General features: G+C 45.7%; 4 protein-coding genes across 10 annotated transcripts; 2 read left to right on the forward strand and 2 right to left on the reverse strand.

The window, feature by feature from the left end:
* Positions 1-78: 78 nt before the first annotated feature.
* LOC133975702 (circularly permutated Ras protein 1-like) lies at positions 79-8,787 on the forward strand. 4 transcript variants are annotated; one of them, XM_062413664.1, is made up of 21 exons: positions 79-209; positions 508-606; positions 1,305-1,562; positions 2,310-2,531; positions 2,624-2,755; positions 2,850-2,930; positions 3,037-3,110; positions 3,286-3,450; positions 3,549-3,590; positions 3,694-3,783; positions 4,069-4,220; positions 4,347-4,428; positions 4,939-5,069; positions 5,209-5,293; positions 5,399-5,505; positions 6,038-6,150; positions 6,666-6,783; positions 7,264-7,404; positions 8,074-8,167; positions 8,268-8,294; positions 8,404-8,786. In XM_062413664.1, exons 2-21 carry the CDS (start codon positions 519-521, stop codon positions 8,494-8,496), a joined length of 2,295 nt encoding a protein of 764 aa, XP_062269648.1. In that variant the 5' UTR covers positions 79-209; positions 508-518; the 3' UTR covers positions 8,497-8,786. The 4 variants fall into 4 exon arrangements, with proteins under 4 accessions (XP_062269648.1, XP_062269649.1, XP_062269650.1 ...); XM_062413665.1 differs by having other exon boundaries at positions 8,407-8,785; XM_062413666.1 differs by lacking the exon at positions 8,268-8,294 and having other exon boundaries at positions 8,404-8,787.
* A 189-nt stretch (positions 8,788-8,976) lies between these two features.
* On the reverse strand, positions 8,977-11,063 carry gjz1 (gap junction protein zeta 1). The gene is made up of 2 exons (XM_062413670.1): positions 10,925-11,063; positions 8,977-10,295 (listed from the first exon to the last, which is right to left on the reverse strand). The coding sequence occupies exon 2, from the start codon at positions 10,267-10,269 to the stop codon at positions 9,559-9,561; it is 711 nt and encodes a 236-aa protein (XP_062269654.1). The 5' UTR covers positions 10,270-10,295; positions 10,925-11,063; the 3' UTR covers positions 8,977-9,558.
* Positions 11,064-11,206: 143 nt separating this feature from the next.
* znf668 (zinc finger protein 668) lies at positions 11,207-14,775 on the reverse strand. Of its 2 annotated transcripts, none has more exons than XM_062413668.1 (2): positions 14,675-14,775; positions 11,207-13,661 (listed from the first exon to the last, which is right to left on the reverse strand). In XM_062413668.1, exons 1-2 carry the CDS (start codon positions 14,688-14,690, stop codon positions 11,662-11,664), a joined length of 2,016 nt encoding a protein of 671 aa, XP_062269652.1. In that variant the 5' UTR covers positions 14,691-14,775; the 3' UTR covers positions 11,207-11,661. The 2 variants fall into 2 exon arrangements, with proteins under 2 accessions (XP_062269652.1, XP_062269653.1); XM_062413669.1 differs by lacking the exon at positions 14,675-14,775 and adding an exon at positions 14,241-14,508 and having other exon boundaries at positions 11,209-13,661.
* Positions 13,901-23,873, forward strand: znf646 (zinc finger protein 646). Of its 3 annotated transcripts, XM_062413662.1 has the most exons (5): positions 14,815-14,944; positions 15,633-18,466; positions 18,688-19,767; positions 20,231-21,120; positions 21,230-23,873. In XM_062413662.1, the coding sequence occupies exons 2-4, from the start codon at positions 15,837-15,839 to the stop codon at positions 21,117-21,119; spliced, it is 4,599 nt and encodes a 1,532-aa protein (XP_062269646.1). In that variant the 5' UTR covers positions 14,815-14,944; positions 15,633-15,836; the 3' UTR covers position 21,120; positions 21,230-23,873. The 3 variants fall into 3 exon arrangements, with proteins under 3 accessions (XP_062269645.1, XP_062269646.1, XP_062269647.1); XM_062413661.1 differs by lacking the exon at positions 14,815-14,944 and adding an exon at positions 13,901-14,052 and having other exon boundaries at positions 20,231-23,873; XM_062413663.1 differs by lacking the exon at positions 21,230-23,873 and having other exon boundaries at positions 20,358-20,509.
* Positions 23,874-23,896: the final 23 nt, after the last annotated feature.

A 23,896-nucleotide genomic window follows, 5' to 3' on the forward strand; every position in this document is an offset into this window, starting at 1 on the left:
AATAAATCTGTGACTAACCACCCAACCTCTCACACAGACCCACACCCACATACAAACACACTCCACTCTACAGTAGCTATAGTTAGAAAGAAAACCGGTTGGACAACATCTCCGTGGCTCAAACAATGAGTGACAGGACGTCACACAGGAGTTGAAACATTTGTAAGACCTGGGAGAGTTCCTCGTCATTCAAACCACTCTCCTCGTGTGTGAGTATACAATATATACAATATCTCTCTTCTTTAAGAGAACTGGTTCATTTTAAATCACATAAAGACGTTGGACGCATTGTCTAGATTGTGTTTCTTTGATGAGACTGCTTCTTAAAAGCTGTATCAATATCCACATGCTCCCCATGGAAAATCCTTCTGTTATTACTTTGAGAACTTTGATTTCTATGGCTTGGACTGGATAATAACCTTCGTTATGAGTTGAATTTGTTACCGTACACTATTTGATGTTGTTATAAGGTGGCGTGTTAATTATTGTCCCTTCCCTCACAAACAGGCAGATCCACAATGGAATTTGCTTGTGGGTTTGTTTATGTCCCGCCAGTGACTCAGATGGACGGCCAAAGATCCAACGCCAATGTCGTTAAACGCTCAGGTGTGAACTCTTTCTACTCGCGTAAAAGAAAAAATACCGAACACAGTTTAACTTGTCTTGACACACTCATGTGACATTTTTGGCTCCCAGTTGCTCGTAAGTATTAGTTTCCTGGTTTGTGATCAGCGGGATCCAGACACAGAGGCACTCCGTAGCTTCACTGGAGTTTGACACCAGAAAAGTATTTCAGCTGAAACATGAACAGGAAACATTGGATTCTAACATCGTACTGAAAGACCCTCTTTGAAGAAATCCATTTAGGAGGAAAAGAGCTTTCACTCCGCTGGGTCAGTCGCTGATTCATTTCTCCTGCTGTCAGCTCAATTCTCTGACAGCCGTCAAAAGGCAATCTGGGAAATGTAGGAAATCATTGTGTAAAGTATGAATTGAGAGAAAGATACAGTTTAAATGCAAGCGTATCAAAGATGGTGATGGTGAGCATGTAAAAGTATCTACAGGTGAACTTTCTTCCTTCCTTGAAAGCTGCCTGAGTGACTGGTTGTTCAGGTACTGTCATGTAAAATGTAACCAGTGACACAGACACACAGGAGACACTCCTTTCAGATTTCTTGCTCAGAATTGCATGGGTCACATTTTCTCACAGAGGAAGTCGTTTAGTCTGTGATGCTCATTTCTCCTGCAGGAAACTGTTCAGCATTAACTGCCGTTGTATATACGTTTTGTTCTTTGTCTTTCAGCTCTACTCCCTCCTTGTAACCATATTCGTCCTCGGATGCCCCCCCCTCCTCCTCCTCCATCAACAAACTCTGCAGAGTCCAAATCGCCCAAATTCCCCACAACAACCTCCAAGATCTTTGAGCCGTTGGAGAAGAGCCGACTGAAAAAGGTTGTGAAGCCCAGTGTCTTCTATGAAAATGAAGAAACTCACAATAAAACTGAGGCTGCCTTATCCGTCAGTGCAACAGGCCAGCAGACGGCATCTCGTCGAAGGGCAGGTACAGTGAATGTGGAAAAATGAATTTGTAAATCTTTGGCTGAGCAGTTTAACACCATGGCTGCGGTTGGTATCTTAAAGGAGTAATTCACCCCAAAATTCATTGTTCTCTACGGCTGCCAAACACGTAAGCCCCTACTCTTACACTTATTGAAGGCAATTATTCAATTTTCAGAAACAGCTTGCTCACATTCAGAATTACACATATATATATATATCAGACCCAGAAGAGTTTCGCACTAGAACAGCTCCATTACTTTCCATACACAACCTTTAGATTTGACTTACTTCTGATGTGTCCGATGTGCAGGGACTTTCTCTGTGATGTGCATATTGATATAACCAATGAACTTTGAAGTAAAGGGTAGAATTGTTACTTTTAGTCTGAATGTTTGACTGTAGCAAAATGCAAAAGTTGAATGGAGAACTTTGGATAACGTTTTTTTTCTTCATAAAGGATCACTTAACCAAAACTGAACTGGGACAACAGAGCATTCAAGCAACAAAAATATCTAGATAGATAGATAGATAGATGGGTGGGTGGGTGGATGGATGGATGGATGGATGTAATGGATGGATGGATGGATGTATAGATAGATAGATAGATAGATAGATAGATAGATAGATAGATAGATAGATATATTTACAGACTGATACATTGTTAGGTTGATACATTGTTACATAGATACATACATAGATTGGTCGATCAATCCATTCCTAACAGTCTTCTCCTGTCTTCTTCACCCAGCCCTTCTTCCACCTCACATGAAACCTGCAGACAACAGCCAGTCCCCTCCTATCAGCCAGCCACTCAACAGCAATCAGACATTTGTCTATGACCTGCCAATTAAAGAGCCATATTTACACACCCAGCCCTGGGATCCAAACTACTCATACAGTATACCAGAAGGCACTGGGGGCGAGGTGAAGCTGCCAGAAAATACTACCACTGTGGCGGGTCCGACAGTAGGTGAGCAGGCATCTTTGTTTATACCTAGATTTAACTAATTTAAGGAAGGGTTAGGTCATTTTCATTTTCTCTGCTCTCATCTCGAACCCAAGCCCCAGCCCTCCCACCGAGACCCTCATTCATGAAGTCAATGCCAGAGTACCTGGTGCTGATACCCTCGTCAAGCTCAGCTCCTTCATCCTCTCAGAAATCCCCCTCGACGTCATCACTTTCCCAATCTGATGGTAAGGGTAAATACAACAGCACCTGTCAAGCTGTGAAAACACCAATATAGGCTAGAATAACACAAAACGCTGATTTTGAATGCCTCCCACACAGGATCAGCAGAGAAGGAGCGTCTTCCCGGGAATCCTAACGTTGTCCTAGTCAGTTTAGGGAAATTACTCTCAGAGGAAAGAGGTCAGTAAACTTTTATCATCGCCATAAAACCTTCATGAGTGGCCCTCTAATTTCATTTTCAGTATTATTATCTGTAATGATGACAATGATGTCTGCATAATTCCAGTGCAGCCCAGTGTAGGCAAACCTACCTCCTGCTCCCAGTGTGGCTCTGTGCTGGACTCCTGCTATTACAACGTGGTAAGACCAAGAGTCATTGATTTCAGATGTGAAGAACAACTGTAAATCTCCCTGTAATCACTTCGAGCATAAGCGTTATTGATCCTAACATAATAAATAATTGGGATTAATTGGGTCTTTTTTTGTGTCAGACAGTGGGCTCAGTTAATGTTCCTCACTTTATGCTGGACTGCAGGTAAATACGTGTCACTTCTGTGGAACCTGCGAGTCGACCAGCCCTCCCAGTATAGCTCCCTGTATTAACTTCCTCCTCAACCCGGATGAAAAGCCCCTGTGCGCTGCCGACACTCTGCTGCTCTTCTGCATCGACACCTCAGGCTCCATGAGCATCACCTCCCAGGTAAAGTCACAGACCTGACTCGGCCGCTGTTGATTCGTGGCCGACATTCACAAATACAACGTGTGATGTCTTCAACTGATCAGATTCTCATGTTCAAGGTGTCAGTAGGTGAGCAGCTCGTCCACCGATCACGTCTCCAGGTGAGATTTCCCACATTTCAAAAAAATTGTAATTTCAAAATGATTGTCCAGAAATGAAATGAAGATGCATCTGGTGAATTAAAAAACATCATGTTCAATACAGTTTGTGCAGGAAGCTGTGATACAGTGTGTTCAGAGACTAAGTGAACAGCGACCAGACGTAAGAGTGGGGCTCATCACCTTCAACCATCAGGTACACACTGTTTTCCCCCTGATCGCGATCTATGTCTTATGGTATATGTTGTATTCCAATCTTTCAGGTTCATCTCCTGTTTATATATCATCCTTTTCTTGTTCTTACTGTTGCTGTATTTACGTGAGTCACCGCGTCTTTTTCTCTCTGATTGGAAGTCAGCGAAATGGAATTTCTTCAGTCTTCAGTTCTATCAGGCAGCATCATTGTAATCTGGAAAAACTTTTTCAATAATATGTTTTGTTTCTGTCGCTTTTGTTTATGCTCTGATGTTGGTATTGCCAGGTTACGATGCATGGTCATGATAACGTCACATCACATTTCCTGAGCGGAGATGAGTTGACTGACAGCAACCGTCTGAAAGAGGCTGCAGCCAGTTTCCCCAGTCCACCTCCACTCTCGCAGACCAAGGACTTCTTACAGGAACAAGTCATGGGGTATAAATATGTATTTATTTATGTGTGTTTGTGTGTCTGTGTGTGCATGTGTATGTATGCATGTATGTATGTTCATATGATGATACCTGTTTTACGTTCAAATAACACAATTTTATTCTGTTTAAGATTATCTGAAAGTGGAACCACAGCTCTGGGTCCAGCTGCTCTCCTGGCAATTGCAATGGCCTCCAGACAGCCAGGGTCCAATGTAGGTTTGGCTTTTCAATCTTGTTTGCAATGTTATAATATGTACATAGAAACTTGGTCATATACATATATATATATGATATATATATATATATATACATATTAAAACCCAGTTTATACTTATTTATACTAAGCCCAGTGGTTCCAAAACCAGGGGTTAACTCTGTTTTTAAAAGTATTAGTCTGATTAAACAAAGCTCTTGCCCTCCTTAAAGTTTAGATCCGCAGATGCTTAAACATTGTTGAGTGAAAAGCATCCAGGGTTTAACTCAAAGTTTATTAAGCGTTGCAGGTTGACCCTGATGTACAGACAATTTATTTCCCCTGCATTGAACAGGCCTGTATAGATTTCTATTTATTTTATCAAAGGATTCATTCATATTTTCTTTTAATGCTGCACTTTGAACTAGATGCACCGGGACAAACACAGTTTTGATGTGGTCCTAAAGCAATTATATGTCACTTCTTCTGTTTTCTGTTTTCTAAAAACAATAAACTCCTGATCTTGAAGGTCATTGTCTGCACAGATGGGAAGGCCAACACAGAGCTAGGAAATCTGGAGGTGGAGGACAATGATGCCCACAGCCTCCTCTCATCCACCATCTTCTACCAGGAGCTGGGGGAGTACGCCGCTAAGCAAGGGTCTGTACACATCTCTAAATCAATATCAAGAATGGAAATGTGCAATCAAGCATATTACACAACGAGTGGATGTGCAGATGCAGCCCAGTTAAACTTCTCTGTGATGAAGATGATGCTGAAATATGCTTCTTCCAATTAGTGTGACGGTGTCTGTGCTGTCCATAGAGGGAACAGACTGCAGGCTGGATGAGCTGGGACGACTCGCCGACCGCACCGGTGGAAGAGTAAGTGACCTGAGGAAACCTGTGTCTCACCAGATCCGTCGTTATTTTTGACAAATCAAGTCTTGCATTTTCTAATGTCCTTGTGTTTCTGCTCTTTTCCTCCAGGTGGTGATATCAAGTCCAAACCGGCTGCACCCAGAGTTCGAACAGATCATCGACAACAGGACCACAGCTACACACTGTACCGTCACGTTACTTCTGCCCAAATCCCTGTAAGAGCTGCACCGTGTTTCAATATAACTAAGCAGAATGGCACTCAGTGCGCATTCCTCCGCAAAGGACCAGCTGTCCCATCAAATTCAAACAAGCTGTACCAAATTGCTCTTAAAGATTTTAGATTCTTAAATACGCCTGATTTTTATTTCATCAAGATCCATGAATAATTTCCTGGGAAATCAGTGACGATAGAAACAAATTAATAATCCCATTTCACGATGATAAAGAAAGTGAAAAAGAAAACCTGGATCCAGCCCCTGATCCGGATCCGCACCAAATCTTAACAGGGTTATTTCCTGAGCCGTACTGCATCCTTCCACCAGGTTTTATCGCCATAAAGTAGTTTTTCTTACGACAAACAAATATACAAACCAACCAACAAACAATCTGACAAAAGTGAAAACATAACCTCCTTGCCAGAGGTAAACATTGGTCTAGATATTTGGCACATGAAAGAATTTGGAAAAACTTTGAATTACATTACTAACAAGGTCCTGCAGGATTGACGGATGTTCTTCTTCGCTGCAGACGAATGAGAGGAGAGAAGGAGTCTGGACACAGAGTGATCCGAGAGGTCGGGAATGTGGCCCCGGACACAGAGATCACATTCCAGTTTGGAGTCAACGAACTGGACACAGAAAGTGAGAAAAGCTCTGACGTCACTTCTTACAGTCTGTATTTAAAATGTTTTCGTTTTTTCTAGTCGCAGATCTAACGCTTTCCTCAGGATTGTTGCAGGTCTTGTTGTGATGTGTGCGCTGCCAGGTCTTGCAGGATGCTGATTGCTGTTGCAACACTGTGAGGGAGCCGGAGGCTCTGACAAACAAAAGCTACCCAGGCCAAAAAGCTGCTGTAATGAATAACAGAAGAAATCCAAGTGGTGCCAATTGTGGTCAGAGAGGGATTTGGATGCACATGTAACAACCTGTTATTTCTCTAAAAAGAAAAAGACAATTCTATTAATGAAGATGGAGGACCCCGACCTTTAACCTTTGATCACCAAACTCTATCCAATTCATCCTTGAGTCAATCCGAACATTTGTAGCAAAAAAATTAAGAAAACACGCCTCCAGCAAATGGCTGTGACAGGCATGGCGTCCTTAAAAGAAGATGAACCCTCTGGACTGATATCTGTGTTCTGTCTGCTTCCGCTCAGCGTCGGCTCCAGCCCCTGGAAGCCGTGTGTGCATTCAGCTGCTGATCAGGTACCGGCAGAGGAACGGAGAGAGGATGCTCCGGGTGATTACTGCAAACCGAGATGTTACCGATGACAGGTGATGAATGCTGTTTCCACAACACGCACTCGCACCTACAAACACACACCCCTGCTGCACTGAGGGACACATCCCAGGACAAATCTGCATTCTTGAGGCGTCTGGGGTTTAAAGTCTTTATCTTTTGATACCTCTCATCAACGAGCCGCCCTCAGGACAACAGTTGATTGGATGTGTTATTTTACGACCATCTCGGAGAAGCTTTGGGCAAAGCAGCTTTAAAAATCCAACGAGAGCGCCTGTTGCTGAGATACTGGGGCCTTCTCATCCTGAAGAAAGGTGTAAATCATATTTCTTATCAATTCTAACATTGAGTCCCCCAGTAAGTTAACCTCTCACCCCAGTCTGTCGCCGTCACATCCTCGTCCTACAGCGGCTACAAAGCAGTGTGTGTGTGTTTGCACTGTGACACAATGGCCAGGCTGAAGCTGTAAACGCTGAGATGCAGCCTCATGATGAACGTGTGACCGTCCTTCGCAGCTCGGCGGCCCTGTCCTCCCTGTCCCTGGCCATCATTCAGCTCAACTCGTCGCAGGCCAGCGCCGCCCTGGCTGTCAGGGGCCGCATCCTGGACGCCAGGAGGGAAGGGGAGCTGCAGAGGAAGCTGATAGAGAGAGCGATGTGAGTTACAGCGGGGGGGAACTGTGTGAGCAGATAACTTATACTGACAACTGGTTTTAAACGAGGGGGATTTTATGTCTACGTATACATTATTATATACGGTATAAATTAGGAAATATGAGAGAGGTCAAAAAAATAAACCGAAAAATCTTATTGTGTAAGTTTTAAAGGGGGCAAGTGCAAAATCACTTTTTATTAAATAACATGAGCAAACCTATCCTGCATTTGAAGATGAAACTGAACACTCGGTTTAGTTGCACAGCAGAAATTTAAAAATGAGTCTTATTCTGAAGAACTATTGTTATTGTTTATAGATAACAACCTTAAGCCCTGTGTCCGAGTAGGTTTTTTAACTTACAAAGAATGTTCTTTGGTGTTTGGTGTCCAACTGACATTGGGTAGAAAAATAGGCATTAATATGGAGTCAACTTAAAAAATATTACTATAGAACAAAAATTCGACCAAAAAATAAATATTCAAGAAATAAAGGTAAACAATGTTTGATAATGTGTACAACATTTAAGGGTTACTTTGCAAAGATATAAGTTTATGCCTGTATCCCCTTTAATTTCGTTTTCCTCTTTGCAATAAACTCATTACATTCTTTGTATTGGAGTGTATTACAGTGTTTCCCAGGCTGTGCAGCTCATGTGCTGTCTGTGTTTGCAGTGAATATAATCACAGTGCCCAGGACCAACAGACTTACCAAGAATGGGTTATGACCATGGAGCCGATATACAACAACATTCATAGCTTGACACGGGTGAGTTTACACTGCACATTTCTTTGATTCAGTGCTTCACATTAATCAAAACCACCGAACTTAAATTCTTATTTCACCCCCCCCCCCCCCCCCCCCCCAGAGACAATCAGTCATCTCAGACTCACAGGTAACACATTGCCCTTATACTGTCCTTACACTGCGTAGTACTAAGATACTGCATTGCCCATTGTGCTTAATCTTTTGTCTGATAATTTTTCCAATTCTTCACCCGTCAGCAGTCTCTAACAGACGCTGGAGCGGCGCTGCTCTACACCATGAAGCACAGCAACAGGAAGTCCATCTCGCTGAAGAACAAAGTTAAACTCTAGTTTCTACACCTTTTTTATTACCTTGTTGGAGGAGACTTCAGTGATGAGCGACAGGGATGAACACAACTGCTGTTTGACTTTGTCTGACCGTATAAATATCCTTAAATATTATACAATGTAAATGTATCGCTGTGTAAATCGTCTGAAAACAAGCTCATCTGTGTCATAGACATTCATTTCTCTGTAAGATGTCTTATTTTTTCTGTCCACGTTGCACACACAAACTGCTGAGGCCGTGCACAGTGTATTTGACACCTTCCCAGTGTCAGATAGAGCTTTTGTGTTGACAAAAAAAAAAATAAACCTGACTCAGAAACACATCATGCAGCTCACACCCAGGTCCTCTGGTTTCAGCAAAATGCATCTCACAGCGGCCAACCCTGATTGTGATGATTATTTAATTGTGTTGTAATGCATGTGATTTTTAACCACCAAAATTGGATCATGCAACAAAAACTCAATAACACAAGAGCAGCTGAGGATCATTAAAAGGCAAGTTTATTTATGAGGCATATTTCCCAGCACACAGAGGATCATCAGAATGCTTCACATGAAAAAAACGAAATAAGAACAGAGCTAAACGACTGAGAAGCGTGAGGTCTGTAAAGAATTAAAACATTCAAACTCATACAATGTCACAGTTCAAATTAAAAGCGTGAGGTCAACAAAAATGATAAAACATGTTGTGGGATCCTCTGATATCTTTATTTCGCTTTGCAAGTGAACGCAGCGTTATCATGTTTTGTTTTAATTCTACAGGAACATGAGCTGAGAGGTCTGGAGGGTTCATATTGTGGAAGCAAGTGTTTTAATTTGTCGATAAACCTTAAATAGATGAATAGACAAGTAGGAACATTCATCCATCATCTTTACTGCTTATCCTTTAAATGTCAAGAGGTTTCTAGATCCTAATAAGATATGAATCCATTAATTCTGGCTAAATTGAAGATATTGTGGCTTGTTTTGTAGTTCACTTGCAGTGGGAGATGGAATTTATAACTTAAACAAAGAGAATTGTTGTTGTCGTCATTATGTTACAAGGGAAACATGCTGTGTCGGTGTTTAAAAGTGGCAAAGATAGTGAACAATGGCAAAGATACAAAATGATGTTGAACAAACCACAATCATGGCTGAAATAGAAGCCAAAGCATAGATCGACATGCGTTTCTCTGGAGCGGCCCTCACAACACAAACACGAAACCCGGAGCAAATGTTCGTGGAACATTCGAACGGACCATTATCCAGAGCCGGCAGGTTCCAACCCAACAGAATAAAGATAAACCAGGATTCAATCAGGATACGCAGAGTGATGCTGAGCAGGTAGAAGCCCACTGTGCCTCTGTCTCTACGGAGATTGATCACCATCTTCCCTGTGGTGTCTTCGGTCCCAGCCCGAGCCTCCTCGGTTCCCTGGCCCGCCAGCTCCATGTCGGCCTTCACCTGGCATCTCCTCTTCTCGGCCCGGGAGCGCAGGTGAGAGGTGAACAGCTCCATGATCATGACGGAGAGGATGACCAGGACAAACAGGAAGTTCCAGGCCGACACCATGGGTTTGTTGAAAAGTCTGTTGAAGCAGGCTTTGGTGCAGAGGCTGTCCCCGGTGCCGTTGCAGGTGAAGTCCGAGTCCATCTTGTGGAAGGGCAGCTCAGCCAGGAAGAGGATCACCACGCGGATGCACAGGAAGCCGAACCACAGCGAGCGGCCCGTGTAGTTGGTGGTGGCATCCACTGCTGTCCGCAGGATGGGGATGAGGCCTGTTACCAACGCTGCCATCGTCACCACTGGTTCTTGTTTGGAATCTAAGAGTGGAAAGGTTGGAGCGAAGGAAAACACTATGCTAAAAACTGTGATATAATTGATCACGTTTGAGGTACTTGTATTCTATACAAGTACTTTTCCTTATCATTTCAAAAATAAACTTTTAATTTTATTTTACATTGTTCCAACAATTTGGTTACAAGATTATTCTCGGGTCCAAATGTTTATGAAATAAAACAGATTTCTAAAGATTAAACCAATGGTTACAAACATTTTCGCATGTGACCGTGTTGAATGACAACAGTGTAGTTGACCTGTTATTACATATGAGAAGTCGAGTTATTAACATCTCAGAAAAAAAGCCTAAAAACTTTATCGCTTTCAGATTTGTACTACATTCTGCTTTGTAAATCATTTCATAATTCATTTCTATATCTTTTCTGTGTGCGGCAGAAATTTGAATTTTGAATTTCAAGTTTAACGTTTATATCAGCTGAGAAAAATATAAAGTTACTTCACAATCCTAGTAGAACTTACAAAACTTGTCTGAATAATAGGTTGCAGTACACACACACACACAGACAGACAAGAGCTTCAGCAGTTTTTCTCATTTGCTTAGATGCACACACTCACTCCATTTGTTTTTATGGATTGACAGATGAGAACTTACCTTTAAGGGTTGCAGTCAGCTAATGGACTGACGCCACGCTCTTTGCATTCAATACTTTTGCAAGGATTTTCATTGTCATCAATATATGTGTTACAGTTTCCCACAAGATGATGTGCTGAGTCGGTCTCACTTCACATTTCACGGGCATCTCCCTCTGCAACAGTTGGTTTTGAATTTACTGAAACAATAAATAAAAATAGTTTTTGCACAGGACACATTTTTTATTGGTATAAAAATTTAATTCCACTGATTTAATATTCAGGAATTCCACTCTTCTTTTTTTTTTACTTGACACTTAATATAATACAAGATGACAGTGATTACAAATATCTCATACAGTAAAAGAAATTATGTTTATAAGATGGAAATATACAGAATGTAAAAAATGTCAGAGAAGCTATATGATTAAAATGTATTATAAAAACATGATTGCCAGATATCACAACAATTTACGGTAATCAGCATTTACTGTATTTTTGCAACACCACTTTTTTATGAGATTACAACAGATAAGACAATTCCTTAAATCGGCTCATTATAGTAGCGCATATATGTTAAAATATGAACATCATATGTAACAACTTACAAATATCATGGCAATACAAAACAGGGACAGAGCAGTGAAATGAATTGTAGGAGAATCTGTTTTGACATTTTTGAAGGAAGATATTCTGAAATATAATAAGACCCATCGTCACAACAGTCTAAATGTTTGTGGAACCACAAATCGGACAGGCTTACAGTCCCTCTTCTTTCACCAAGTACTCGGGCAGAGTCTGAAAACCAGTCACTGGGACAGTCACTGGGACCGTCAGCGATATGGCGCTGGGTTCGACCGTGGAGGGGGAAACCTCGTTTGGGGGGGGAGGAGAGGGGAGCGGGTCCGTGTGGATGATGTTCAAGTCGCTGAGTTGCTGGGCCGGGTCTGCGTGAGTCCGTAAGTGCTTGCGAAGGTAGGCGGCAAACAGGAAGGCTTTGCCGCAGTGGGGGCAGCTGTGGGGTTTGCTGGCGGAGTGGATCTTCTGGTGTTTACGCAGGCCCGATTTGTTGAGGAAGCCTTTGCCGCAGCTGCTGCAGACATGGGGCCTCGGCTTGGGATGCTGCTTCTCGTGCTCCTGTAAATCAGCCAGCTGTGCAAACTCGGCCCGGCAGGTTTCGCAGACGTGCGAGCCCAGCGGCACAATTTTGGCAACATTCGGGGGAGCGGAGGCGACGGAGTGCAGGTTTTCATGGGCCTGCACTTCGTCCCAGGTTCCGAATGTAGCGTCACAGTGTGTACAGGAGAACTGAGGGAGTGTGGTGTGGGGGGGGAAGCCCGAAGCTGATCCGGCCTCCGTCTCCTGCTGCTGTTCCTGCTGCTCCTGCTGCTGCTGCTGCTGCTGCTCAGACTGCTCAGCCAGGTGAGTTCTCTCGTGTTTGCGCAGACTTGAGGACACAACAAACGACTTCAGACACTCCTCGCATTTGAAAGGCCTCTCGCCCGAGTGCACGCGCCGGTGCTTGTTGAGGCTGGAGCGCTCGGCGAAGGACTTGTCGCACTCGGTGCAGGAAAAGGGCCGGAGTCCCGTGTGGACGAGCATGTGGCGCCGCAGATCCCAGGATGCCACGAAGGCCTTGTCACAGCTCTGGCATTTGTAGGGTCGCTCTCCAGAGTGCACGCGCTCGTGCACGGCCAGATCGGCCGGCTGCCTGAACCTCTTGGAGCACTTGTCGCAGGGGTAGGGCTTGAAACCCAAGTGGGCTCGCTGGTGCCGACGGAAACTGGACGGGTCGGAAAACATCTTGCCGCACTGGGGACAGAGGAAGGGCTTCTCGCCGGAGTGAGTGCGGAGGTGGGACTGGTAGGAGGACAGCTGGGTGAAGCCTTTGCCACACTGCTCACACTGATAGGGTTTCTTCTGAGAGTGAATGCGCTGGTGGCAGGCCAGAGAGGAGGAGCGGGAGAACGCTTTGCCGCAGTCCGAGCACAGGTACGGCTTTTCTCCGGTGTGGGAGCGCTCGTGGTTTTTCAGGTCCTTCAGCTCCGTGTACGTCTTCCCGCACTCGTCACAGGCGTACGGGCGGTGGCCCTGGTGGTTCCTTCTGTGCTTTCGGAACACGGAGGGGTCAGCGAAACTCTTGCCGCACTCGGCACAGAAGTACGGCTTCTCTCCCGTGTGAGAGCGCATGTGCACCTTCAGTTTCGACAGGGTGGGGTAGCTCTTGGAGCACTGGCGGCACGAGTAGGGCCGCTCGCCGCTGTGCTGGGTCATGTGGATCCTCAGGCATATGGCCTGCATGAAGGCCTTGCCACACTCGGTGCATATGAACGGTTTCTCCCCGGTGTGAGAGCGGCTATGGTTGCGTAGCTCTGTGGGCGTCTTGTAAGCCTTGTGACAGTCGGGACACTGGAAGGGACGCTGGGCCGAGTGAGTGCGCTCGTGCTTCGAGAGCTGAGCCTTGCTGGAGAATGTTTTGGTGCACTGAGAGCATGTGTGCGGCTGCTGCGGCTGGCGGTCCTTCACGTGCGCTGACAGCTTGTGGCTGCGCAGAGCTGACAGACTCTTGAAAGCCTCCGTGCACGCGGAGCATTTGAAGGATGCTTTGGCTTTTGGAGGCCTGCCTCTGCCACGTTTCTTCACAGGCCGATCCCTCGGCGGCTCTTCCTCCTCCGGCTGGCTCTCTTCATCCTGAGAAGGGGGAGTGTGTTGCTCTGCGAGACGTGGGCTGCCAGGCTGAGGAGAGGCCATCTTTACATCTGCCAAGGGAGATGACATAAAAAAAAGACTTTGTAATAATCCTGTAAATAAACATCACGTCAGCAGAGTGAGATTGTAGATCTGCTCCAAAGGGGCCTCAGGTTAAATCTATACAAGACAATGTATGACCTGCTCAAATAGTGACAGAGGCTGGTGAGGAACAAGGCAAGAATGTGCATGATCACATAATAGCAGAGATATGTGGGTGTGCATTCAATCACAAAATGGCTGGCATTAGGACCTCAGGGACAATAAGCTAACCGCCTTTGATGCCAGAGGAAGTGGCAATGACTCAGATCGCTGTGCATGAATGACGGACGTGAGGCCGAGCGGAGACGAGGCTCGAACATCACAACACCCTGCGATGGTGCTAACGACCGGACACGACCTGTACGTATCCCTCTCCGCTAGCTTGACTGCTACGCTCCTTTTTTTTTGCGCGTTGAACCGACTCAAAATGGCTGGCTTTAGGACCGCTTGCACCCACAGTGCCGTCGTCCGCTACACGGGCTGCATTCCGCTAACAATAGCTGCTTTTAGCACCGTGCGTGCGGGAGGGAACCGTCAGCGTCTCTTACCTGAATCGGCACATTAACGGCTGGTGGGTGATGCCTGGAGAGGAAAAAAAAATGTCTGGTACACGAGTGTATTTACGGAGAGACGCGGTGACTGGCTGCGGGATGGGGGCCGGCTCTAGGACCATGATGACGAAAGCCCTCGGCCGGACGAGTGTGCAGCATTGTAATGCGTGTGATGGTAAAAGACGCTCGAATAAAAGTCATAACACACACGTGAGAACCACCGGGTAAACACACGACAGCTCCGATTAAGTTGGCACGTTCGCTGTTGGGTAAACACCCCCCACCCCCCCGCCGAGGCTCGCAAGTCAATGACGAAGCTAGCTGCGAGTGCTAACCGCCGGGGACCTAACTGTGTGTTTTTGGCATCTATACGAGAAGAAGAGGCGTGGTGTCGGGACGGACAAGTGTTTGTATTTGGGTTTAGTGCTCACTGGTCTGTCGGTTCATCGCCCGGTTCGCCGCATTTAGTTTCACGCCAACTTTCAGTTCATCCGCCGAGTTTCCCTTCAGAGGGGAAGCATTTCACTGTTGCACATTTCCTGTTTCCTAGCAACAAGAGCAATGTGGGAACCGGGGATGGTCGAGGAAAAAAAAAAGACAATCGGGGGGGAAGGGGGGCGCCCATTGCATTAAATACCGTTTTTAAACGAATGAATGAAGCAACATGTTCGGAGGCTCGCGTCGGATCGCCGCTGCTACAGGTATTTAATCCGCCGCGCTCGCTTTGGCCGCGTTTCCGCGTTTGAAACGACTTCCAGTCGTTTTGGTGCAATGTTTGTTTAGCTAGCTGCGATGGTGCTGCTAACTGGTGTCCCGCTAACGTTCGCTAGCTGCCTGCCCAGCGATAACCGTTTTAACAGTGATCCACTTGTCGGCTCTTTCGTCTAACCTCGTGTGGACGAGTGGTTTCGTTCAGTTTTTGTCTGTTATGTCGGTTACTGTGATTGTTCGTAGGTGCAATGAACCCAGAGAGAGAGAGTGAGGCGTTGGTCTCCCGGTTTATTGACATAGCTAGCGGCAGTTCAGTTAGCATGCTGGTGCAGAAATGTAACGAAACGGCTCAGGCTGGGCACAGTCTCCAGCTAAGTGCTTTCAAGTTTAATACATCTGCCTCTACTTCAGGTCACCTGCTGGTCAGATCAACATATTGTTGTTTGTTTCACTTACGAGAGATTCGAATAAGGGATCGGTATTAAGTATTAATGTGTTTTGATTATTGTTGATCCCTAACAGCCACATGTGTATGTTAGCGAGAGGGACTATTTGGAGAGAAACTACAATAATCTATGAAAAATGTCAATGTATACTTGACTTGCACAACTGGGGATTCTATTATTTAGTTCATGTATTTACCACCGCTCTAATCGTCCTGTCTTTTGTCCTCAACAGCTTTATTTGCCTGCTTCTCCTAAAGTCAACACTTGGTCGCGGGGAACTGGTTCCCAACGTCCTCTGTTTCCTCCCAGCACATTCCTTGGACCTCACTGTAAAGAGAACTAGTTGTAAACAGACAAGAAAGGCATCTAATGCATTTCCTCCCTGCGTACCCCCCCACCCTGTGTCTGGCACACGTTACTCAATTGATAGCTCGTAATGGCGGCGCAAGACCGTGGCAGGACGTCACATTTTCCCTGCAAACAATGTGGCCTGGTATGTCCCAATATGCCCAGTCTGCTTGAACACATGGATGCACACCTTCAAGAAGAGGAGGAACGCAAGTTTAAATGTGACGAATGTGGCCGTGGCTACAGGCACGCTGGTAGCCTGGCGAATCACAAGAAGACCCATGAAGTGGGCTCTTTTCAGTGTGACATATGTGGCAAAGACAACTCCAACGCGTTGTCCCTGAAGAGTCACCTCCGGAGCCACACTTCACAGAAGAAGTACTCCTGTGTACAGTGTGGGAAGAGTTTTCGTCTGGCATCACAGCTGACCACACACGAGAAGGTTCACCTCTCCAGGCGAGCGAAAGAGCAGTCGTTCAGGAAGATAGACGGGGAATATCCTGCACATGAAAATAGTGATCTAATTGAGGATGATCCCCTCAACGAGCATTTAGCTGGTGTCGGAATGTCCACAGAAGACAGCCCGTTTGAGGACAAGGCGGAGGACGTTTATAACGCACAAGCCGAGTCCTCTGATGAGGCAGCAGATCGACCGTTCAAATGTGACTTGTGTGACAAAGCTTACATTCATCACCGGAGCCTGACCAACCATAAAAAGACTCACCAGGTGGGAATGTTTGAGTGCACGGTCTGTTTCAAGCTGTTCAATAACATGGCTGCCCTTTACAGCCACCAGAGAACTCACAAGTCCAGAAGCGGGACAGACCCCGGTCCGATGGGGGGGTCGTTCACCGGCACACCACTAGGCCGGTTTTCTCCTCTGAACCAGAATCAAGTCAATTTCTGTCATTTGTGTCAGGTACTGTTCCCCAGTGATGAAGAGTTCCAAGAACACATCCAGATGCATAACTCTTCATCTATGACGTTTGGCCTTCAAGGTCCAATGTCAGAGAGCCACAATATATCATACGACAACAGTATTGCTTCGCCTGAGTCTAATTTTTATGCATCGCCTATAAATAATATTCCCTCAGTATCGTCAGTAGATCATCTTGGAGGTTTTGATCCACCACAGGAGCAAATATTAAGTAATGGTCACGTGTACTCGGACTGCTCCAATAATCAAACTCCATCTTCCAGTAGCACTCAGGGAGAACCTCCGAGCCTAGACGCAAACCTTCTCGATCCTGTCCTGGCGCGCACACAGAACAACGACATGACTGCGGAGTTCGAGGAGACGTCCACTGCAGATTCCGCTGAGCGTCCCTTCAAGTGTCAAATCTGCGGTAAAAGCTACCGCCACTCGGGGAGCCTCATCAACCACAAAAGGTCCCATCAGGTCGGGATTTACCAGTGTTCCGTATGCAGGAAGAGTTATCCTCACCTGGCTGCCCTCAAGAGTCATCTTCGTCTCCACAAAGGCCAGTCGCCATCTTTTAGCCTCAACGCAGAGGGGGACTGGCTCTCCTCGGAGCCTCTGACTCTGGAGAATCAACAGGGCTGCTTTTCCTCACACGAGGAGGAAGACGACACCCAGCCCCGGCTCGATATTGAGCCGAAGGAGGGACTTGACCACAACAACGGATCGTTGTACCATGAGCAGTTCAATCAGAACTTCTCCCAGGACATGACGGTGCATCTACCTCACAGTGAACACCTGATGCAGAGGCACATGTGTGCAGACTGCGGGGGGACTTTTGCAGACATTGCAGGGATTAAGTCTCACAGCTGTCCACTGCTACAACAGCAGCACGACACAACTAGCAGTGAGAGCAATTCAAACTTCCAGGAGAGTAATGGTCACTATTCCGTTGGAAACCCAGGAAGCAATGTCGGCTTCCACGGTCTGAATGGTAGCCATGATGATCAAAGTTATTTTGAACAAAACTTCCATCAAAATATGAGCAGTCATCCGCTGAATGGTGACGCAGAGGAGGATAACGTTGACGAGGAAGACGACGAGGAGGAGGAGGAGGAGGATGATGATGAGGATGATGATGATGGAGATCTTTATGAGTGTTCTATATGTGGAAACAGCTACTCCAGCATGAGGGCTCTGAGGAGCCACCTCCGAGGGCACACACAGGCTCACGGCACACCTGCGAGCTCAGGGCCTTCCTCCATGTCCTCCCATGAAGAAGTTAAAGACGAGCTGGGAGAGATGATGATCTGTAGCACATGTGGGGAAAGTTTTGCCAATAGGCAGGACTTGATTACCCATCAGCTTGTACATAACAAGGACCAGGTAGACGGCGGAAATCATTCACATATGAACACCAGCGACGTGTCCGGAGGCCCGGAGGAACCGCAGAGTATCATCTGCGGCAGTTGTGGAATATTCTGCACCAGCTACCATCATCTGGAGAACCACGGCTGCACACCACAGAGGGCCGATGAGTCAGCCAACTGTAAAGAGGAAATGAAAGTGAACGACGCTGCCCAGCATGAGGACACGAGTCACGTGAAAGAGACATGCGCCGCAGAGGCTCGTCAGTACAAGTGTGATCAATGTGGCCGGTCATACAGACACGCAGGCTCCCTCCTCAACCACAAAAAGTCCCACAAAACCGGTGTGTTCCGATGTCTCGTCTGCCAGAAACGCTTCTACAACCTGTTGGCCTTAAAAAACCATCAGAGATCCCACTTTGACATTAAGAGGTTAGTAACATCATTAATAGACCCAAATTATTGCATTTGTCACTCCTGTTTCAAATTTCCAATGCTTGTTGTAACTCATGAATAGTTGTTATGGCAGAAAAACTGAAAATTGGCCTGTAAAGTCACATGGTGTTTCGTCATCATGGCGTTTACCCTTGCGTAGACGGTTCCCTGTATTTCAAACTCCGGGTGAACTAATACGGTCTTCTCTCCTCCCACAGACACACTTGCAATGAGTGTGGGAAAGCCTTCAAAATCCAGAAGCAGCTATTGAACCACCAGCGACGGCACAAAGAGAACCAGGCCAAAATCCAGGAACTCAACAGCCAGATCCAGGCCCTCATGCAGATGAATGGGACCAGGCCAGATGGAGGAATGCAGCCCCTGACTTCAAATTCCAATCAGGCCTCTACCTCTGCTCGGCGCTCCAGGCGACTACCGGCCGGGGGAGCGGCCCCAACAAAGCACGAGACTCCAGTCAAATCCGAGGAAACGGGCGACCCACGACCTTTCGCCTGTGACCAGTGTGGGCGTACATATCGCCATGCAGGAAGTCTGGTCAACCACAGAAACTCCCATAAAACTGGTGAATATTACTGCTCTGTGTGTAACAACAGTTACTCCAATCAGCTAGCAATGAAAAACCACTTGCGCACCCACTTTGCGTTCAAAAAGCACTCTTGCCAAAACTGTGGAAAAGGCTTCAGAGGCAAGAAGCAGCTATCAGCTCACGTCTGTGTGGCCCTCCGAAACGAAGGGGCCAGGACCAGGAGGGGCCTGAAACCCAGAGCCATTAAGTGTAAGGAATGTAAACAGGCCTTTCTCTCCGTTGACCAACTGGCCGCCCACACCTGCGATGGACCTTCAGGCAGCACTGATGCCCAAACACATACATTTCCAAGAAAAGAGGAGCGCCCGTTCACATGCAACATATGTAACCGCAGCTACCGCCACGCAGGCTCCCTGCTGAACCACAAAAACACCCACAAGACCGGAACTTTCAGCTGCACCGTCTGCTCCAAGCCCTTCACCAACCCCATGGCCCTGCGCAATCACACGCGCATCCACACGCAGAAGAAGAAGTACGTGTGTCTCACGTGCGGAAAGGCCTTCCGCCTCGCCAGCATCCTGCATAACCACCAGCGGGTCCACAACCGCATGGCCAGTCACTTCAGCTGCTCGGCGTGTGGGAAGAGTTTCCAGGGCCGGTCCGGTCTGAAGAGACACCGCTGCCGCCGAGGTCTGGGGAGCTCGATAAGAGCCGGAGTCCAGCAGTCGGAGAGAGGGGACAAGTGCTTCACGTGAGTGAGAGTTCCATTCTGACCTTAGTGTTAACGTTTGGTTCTCATGTATTTTTTCTTTGAGAAAACTATCCTGACCCGACTGATTCGAGATATTGGCCAATATTAGTTTAATGCAGGTGTAATTGTATGAGTGCATAAGTTAGACCGATAAGTTACCAGAAATTGAAGTATGTAAATAGTTTGATTTAATTTGTTCACCAGAAAATACTGACAAGTTTATTGTTAAGCTGGGAAATGTCCTGTTCAATCCATATATTGACTTGAGTAATGAAAAAACAAAAACTTTTAAATAAGCAATATTGGTCTAAAAATTTAGTTTTGACGGTATTGTAATGTTTAATGTTAGTAAAGAAATATTAGTATCAGTAATTTGCTGTGTTAGAAGTAATTTGCTATTGGTTTAAATGATCTGGATTGCAGTTTGTGTTAGGGACTGAACATGAACATATCCCTGCTGCAGGTGTGACCTGTGTGGGCGCTCGTACCGTCACGCCGGCTCCCTCCTCAACCATAAAAAGACACACTCCGAAAACCTCCACCATTGTACCTTGTGTCTCCAGACATTTCCTGATTCTCTCACTCTGCAGATTCACTCGCAGATGAGACGTCATTGCTGCCCCGAGTGTGGCAAGACCTTCTGCCTGGTAGCGCACCTGCAGAACCACATGGAGGTGCACGCGAAGGAGCGGGCTGTGGTCTGCAACCTGTGCCAGCAGAGCTTTCCCACCACAGACAGTTACCAGCAGCACCACGACATGCACCACAGGGATCAGGGCCCCTGTCAACAAGCTGCGGAGGAACCCATAGCTAACAACTTCTGCTGGGACTCAGGAATAAATCCGACCATGGGCATCGACGGCATGCACAAGCCGGTTCCACCGCCTCTGTCCCACATTCCAGGAAGCCTCCCCGATTCACCGAGCGACACCGCCGGCACCGAGTGGAAGAGCCACGTCTGTGAGCACTGTGGCCGCACTTATCGCCACGCCGGCTCCCTGCTCAACCACAAGAACAGCCACAAGACGGGCTCCTTCTTCTGCTCCATCTGCCAGAAGGAGTTCACCAACCTGATGGCCCTCAAGAACCACCGGCGCATTCACACGGAGCCCAAGCGCTACCAGTGCCTGGATTGTGGAAAGGCGTTCCGCGTGTCCACCCAGCTCATATGTCACCGGAGGATCCACACCAAAGAGAAGCCCTTCGCCTGCCTGCTGTGCGACAAGAGCTTTTCCAGCAAGTCCAACCTGCGGCACCATCAGAAGATGCACCAGAACACGCAGGGCTACGACTCTTCTTTTAGCATGGAGGCTGACACGTTCATGGACCTGGACATGGGGTCTTTCCTCTGAGGTAGTGGTGCAGAGCAAACAAGAGAAGAGGACAACTGATCCTCTGACAGATCTCGCATATGTCCCTCTATCAGTAATTGTAAAACAGTATTTTTTTTTTCTTTCTTCAGAAAGTGCACCTTGGTCCGGACAGAGGCTCCTTTTTGAAAATGCACATTTCATTACTGATACCCAGTCTTACCTCGGCAACAGAAGGCAGCATCACTGAAAAGTCTCCAGAGAGTCATCTTTTAATACGGCCTGAATGTTTTTCTGTGAATACACAGGATCCCAGAATACAGGGCGGGCGATTGGGGAAAAAAAAGAAAAAGAAACGATCGCCAATCATTCCTCAATGACCAACCAAAGTGAACAGAAAAGTGCAGCCCAGGTCCGTGGACGAATATTAACACAGATACCATGTTTTTTTGTAAGACTACTGGTGAGCTCTCCTCTCTTGCTATGTACAAATGTGTTCAGTGCCTCTGTAACTTCCTTAGATAACAAAATATACAAACTATATTTATCTTTGAATCCTTTTGTTAGCTTTGCCGTCAATCTCGGAGGACTGCTCGCTTTTCCCTCTGGGAGCTCACATAGGGCAAGCCTGTTATTATAAAGTCAAATACCTCTGGGTGTGTCCAAAGGTCAGTGGCAAAGTGATTTACCGAAATCATATTAATAGTTGTACTGCTAATAATAATCCAGTTGAGTGACCTTGTATGCTAAAATTGATGTATTTATTAATTTATTTCCTGTTATTTTATGTCCATATTTTATTAGAAAGAAAGCTTTTTATGAATGTTGTACAAAGAGGAAAATCTGTCTTCTGGAACTCGTGTAGCCTGTAAGGAAGTTCATCAGTGGATCTCCGACTCCTTAACGCTCATCGGTTACAACAGGCAGGAATGAATTGAGCCACGGATGGTGTGTTATTGGCGGCACTCAGGGGAAACCTTCAAAAGGAACATACCTGATGTGTAAAACCTTGTAGATAATCAGTTTGAAGCGAACAGAGCATTTTCTTTGTACTCGTGCCATTTCGACGTGTCTCTATTTGATCTTGTCTAACGGTTGTCAAAGTCCCTCCGTGTCGCTGCGGCTGCACCATGCAGCGCGCGCCCCTTATCCATGTTAGAGTTTTTAAAAAGCCTCAGTTATGTAGAAGAGCCAGTGCCTAAAATATAAACAGATTGTAGCAGTAAAATGTAGACAAACCACCTCTCACTCTACTCGTTAGACTGTAAAACACAATGTTTTTCTGTTTGTCTGCTACATTTGATTTTTCTTTTTAAGTATTCTGATGATTTATGAATCTTATTCTCCACCACCAAACATTTAAAATGTCTTAAGCATTTAACAACAGAAAAAAACACTGATGGGGAAGTGGTTCCTTTTCCCCTTCGTTCTTTATCATTTTATTTCTCTGTCACAAATGCTGTATTTGAATCCTATAGAATGACCTTGCATCTGTAAATTCAAACACACATGTGGCCGCGATGCCTGATTTCTGCTAAGCACAAGCGTCACTGCCAACATACCAGAGCTTTGTGGATCTACTGTCTCGATTTCATGAATCACTCGTGTTCTATAAAAAAAAAATGTGCAATTTTCCTTTTTGCCAAGTTGTTTGGGGTGAATGTTGTTCCTGAAACGAGTTCCGTTTAAAGAAAAAACCTGAATCTCCATTAAGTGAACACATGGCCTTTCTTTTTTATATAACAATCTGAAATTTGATTTTCCTCATGCCATTAACATTGTATGTCTTGTGTGCGTATGTTTGTTTAGCACTGGTCAGAAGTAAGAAATACCTCAGAAGGCCCTGCCTACGTAGTTCTGCTAATTACTGCCTCATGCAGCGTAATTGTAGGGAATACACTGTATCCATACAAACTCAGATAGTTACATATTGTAAGACGTGGAGAGAATGAAGCATCAGTTTAAGGTTTTACTTGCGTCGTGGGCGGTAATCCTGCTTTGGTTGTTTCTCCTGTTGTTGAGTTCAATTTGCACATGCGTATTGCGACGTTTTTAGTCTGAGGAGGACTGGAGGAAACGAGTCGGCCACCTGCTAGTTCACCGCCGCTCGTTCCGCGGGTCGTAATATTTAAGCAATACGCTGAAATTGTTTTTCAGTGCACAGACCGAGTTCATCTCATTTGTCTTCATTGGAGTCGGTATTCTGACACAAGCCTTGGAAGAAAAAGAAAAAAACACACGATAACTTCCCATCTGCCGTCTTTGTTACATTATTTAAAAGCTCGTCTGTATTAACTGACATTGTCACATGCCATGGTAGCCTACATGTAAAACGACGGGATACGCATTTCAGTTAAAACTGTAAACTGACTTTATTTTTGTACGAGGTTCACGTTCTGATTCCCTGTGGCACTTAACACATCCACACCCTCTGTCATTGATCACAATCACAGCCTGGTATTTGTGGCGTGTGCGTTAATCTCAGAGCTCTCTGTAAATATGAGAAGAAAACTGTCGGCTGGATCTCTGTACATTCAATGCAAGATTTTGTTCAGCGGGAGAAAACTACTAGATTAGCTATTGTGTAATAAAAAACCAACATATACCACACGTTTCTGATTGAATGCGTTTTCAGTGCTCGCAAAATGTCTGCTCAGTATTTAATTCATATTTATATAACTATTTTGTCACTCAGAAGTGTAGATTTTTACTTATTTGTTAGAGTGTAGTTTAGAAATATGAGCAAATCATTGATAAAACTAGTTGACATGAATTAAAAGACTTGGAAAAACGAAATGTGTTTGCTTCTTGTCCGTATT

The sequence above is a fragment of the Platichthys flesus genome, chromosome 20, assembly GCF_949316205.1.
Source record: "Platichthys flesus chromosome 20, fPlaFle2.1, whole genome shotgun sequence".
Classification (NCBI taxonomy): domain Eukaryota; kingdom Metazoa; phylum Chordata; class Actinopteri; order Pleuronectiformes; family Pleuronectidae; genus Platichthys; species Platichthys flesus.

Excerpts from the sequence above, each read along its gene's own strand:
- LOC133975702 (XM_062413664.1), top strand. The coding sequence starts at position 519 with ATGGAATTTGCTTGTGGGTTTGTTTATGTCCCGCCAGTGACTCAGATG. Across the intron at positions 6,151-6,665 it reads CAACGAACTGGACACAGAAA|CGTCGGCTCCAGCCCCTGGA; the intron begins GTGAGAAAAGCT and ends GCTTCCGCTCAG. Across the intron at positions 8,168-8,267 it reads ACATTCATAGCTTGACACGG|AGACAATCAGTCATCTCAGA; the intron begins GTGAGTTTACAC and ends CCCCCCCCCCAG.
- gjz1 (XM_062413670.1), bottom strand. The coding sequence starts at position 10,269 with ATGGCAGCGTTGGTAACAGGCCTCATCCCCATCCTGCGGACAGCAGTG.
- znf646 (XM_062413661.1), top strand. The coding sequence starts at position 15,837 with ATGGCGGCGCAAGACCGTGGCAGGACGTCACATTTTCCCTGCAAACAA. Across the intron at positions 18,467-18,687 it reads TCCCACTTTGACATTAAGAG|ACACACTTGCAATGAGTGTG; the intron begins GTTAGTAACATC and ends CTCCTCCCACAG. Across the intron at positions 19,768-20,230 it reads AGAGGGGACAAGTGCTTCAC|GTGTGACCTGTGTGGGCGCT; the intron begins GTGAGTGAGAGT and ends TCCCTGCTGCAG.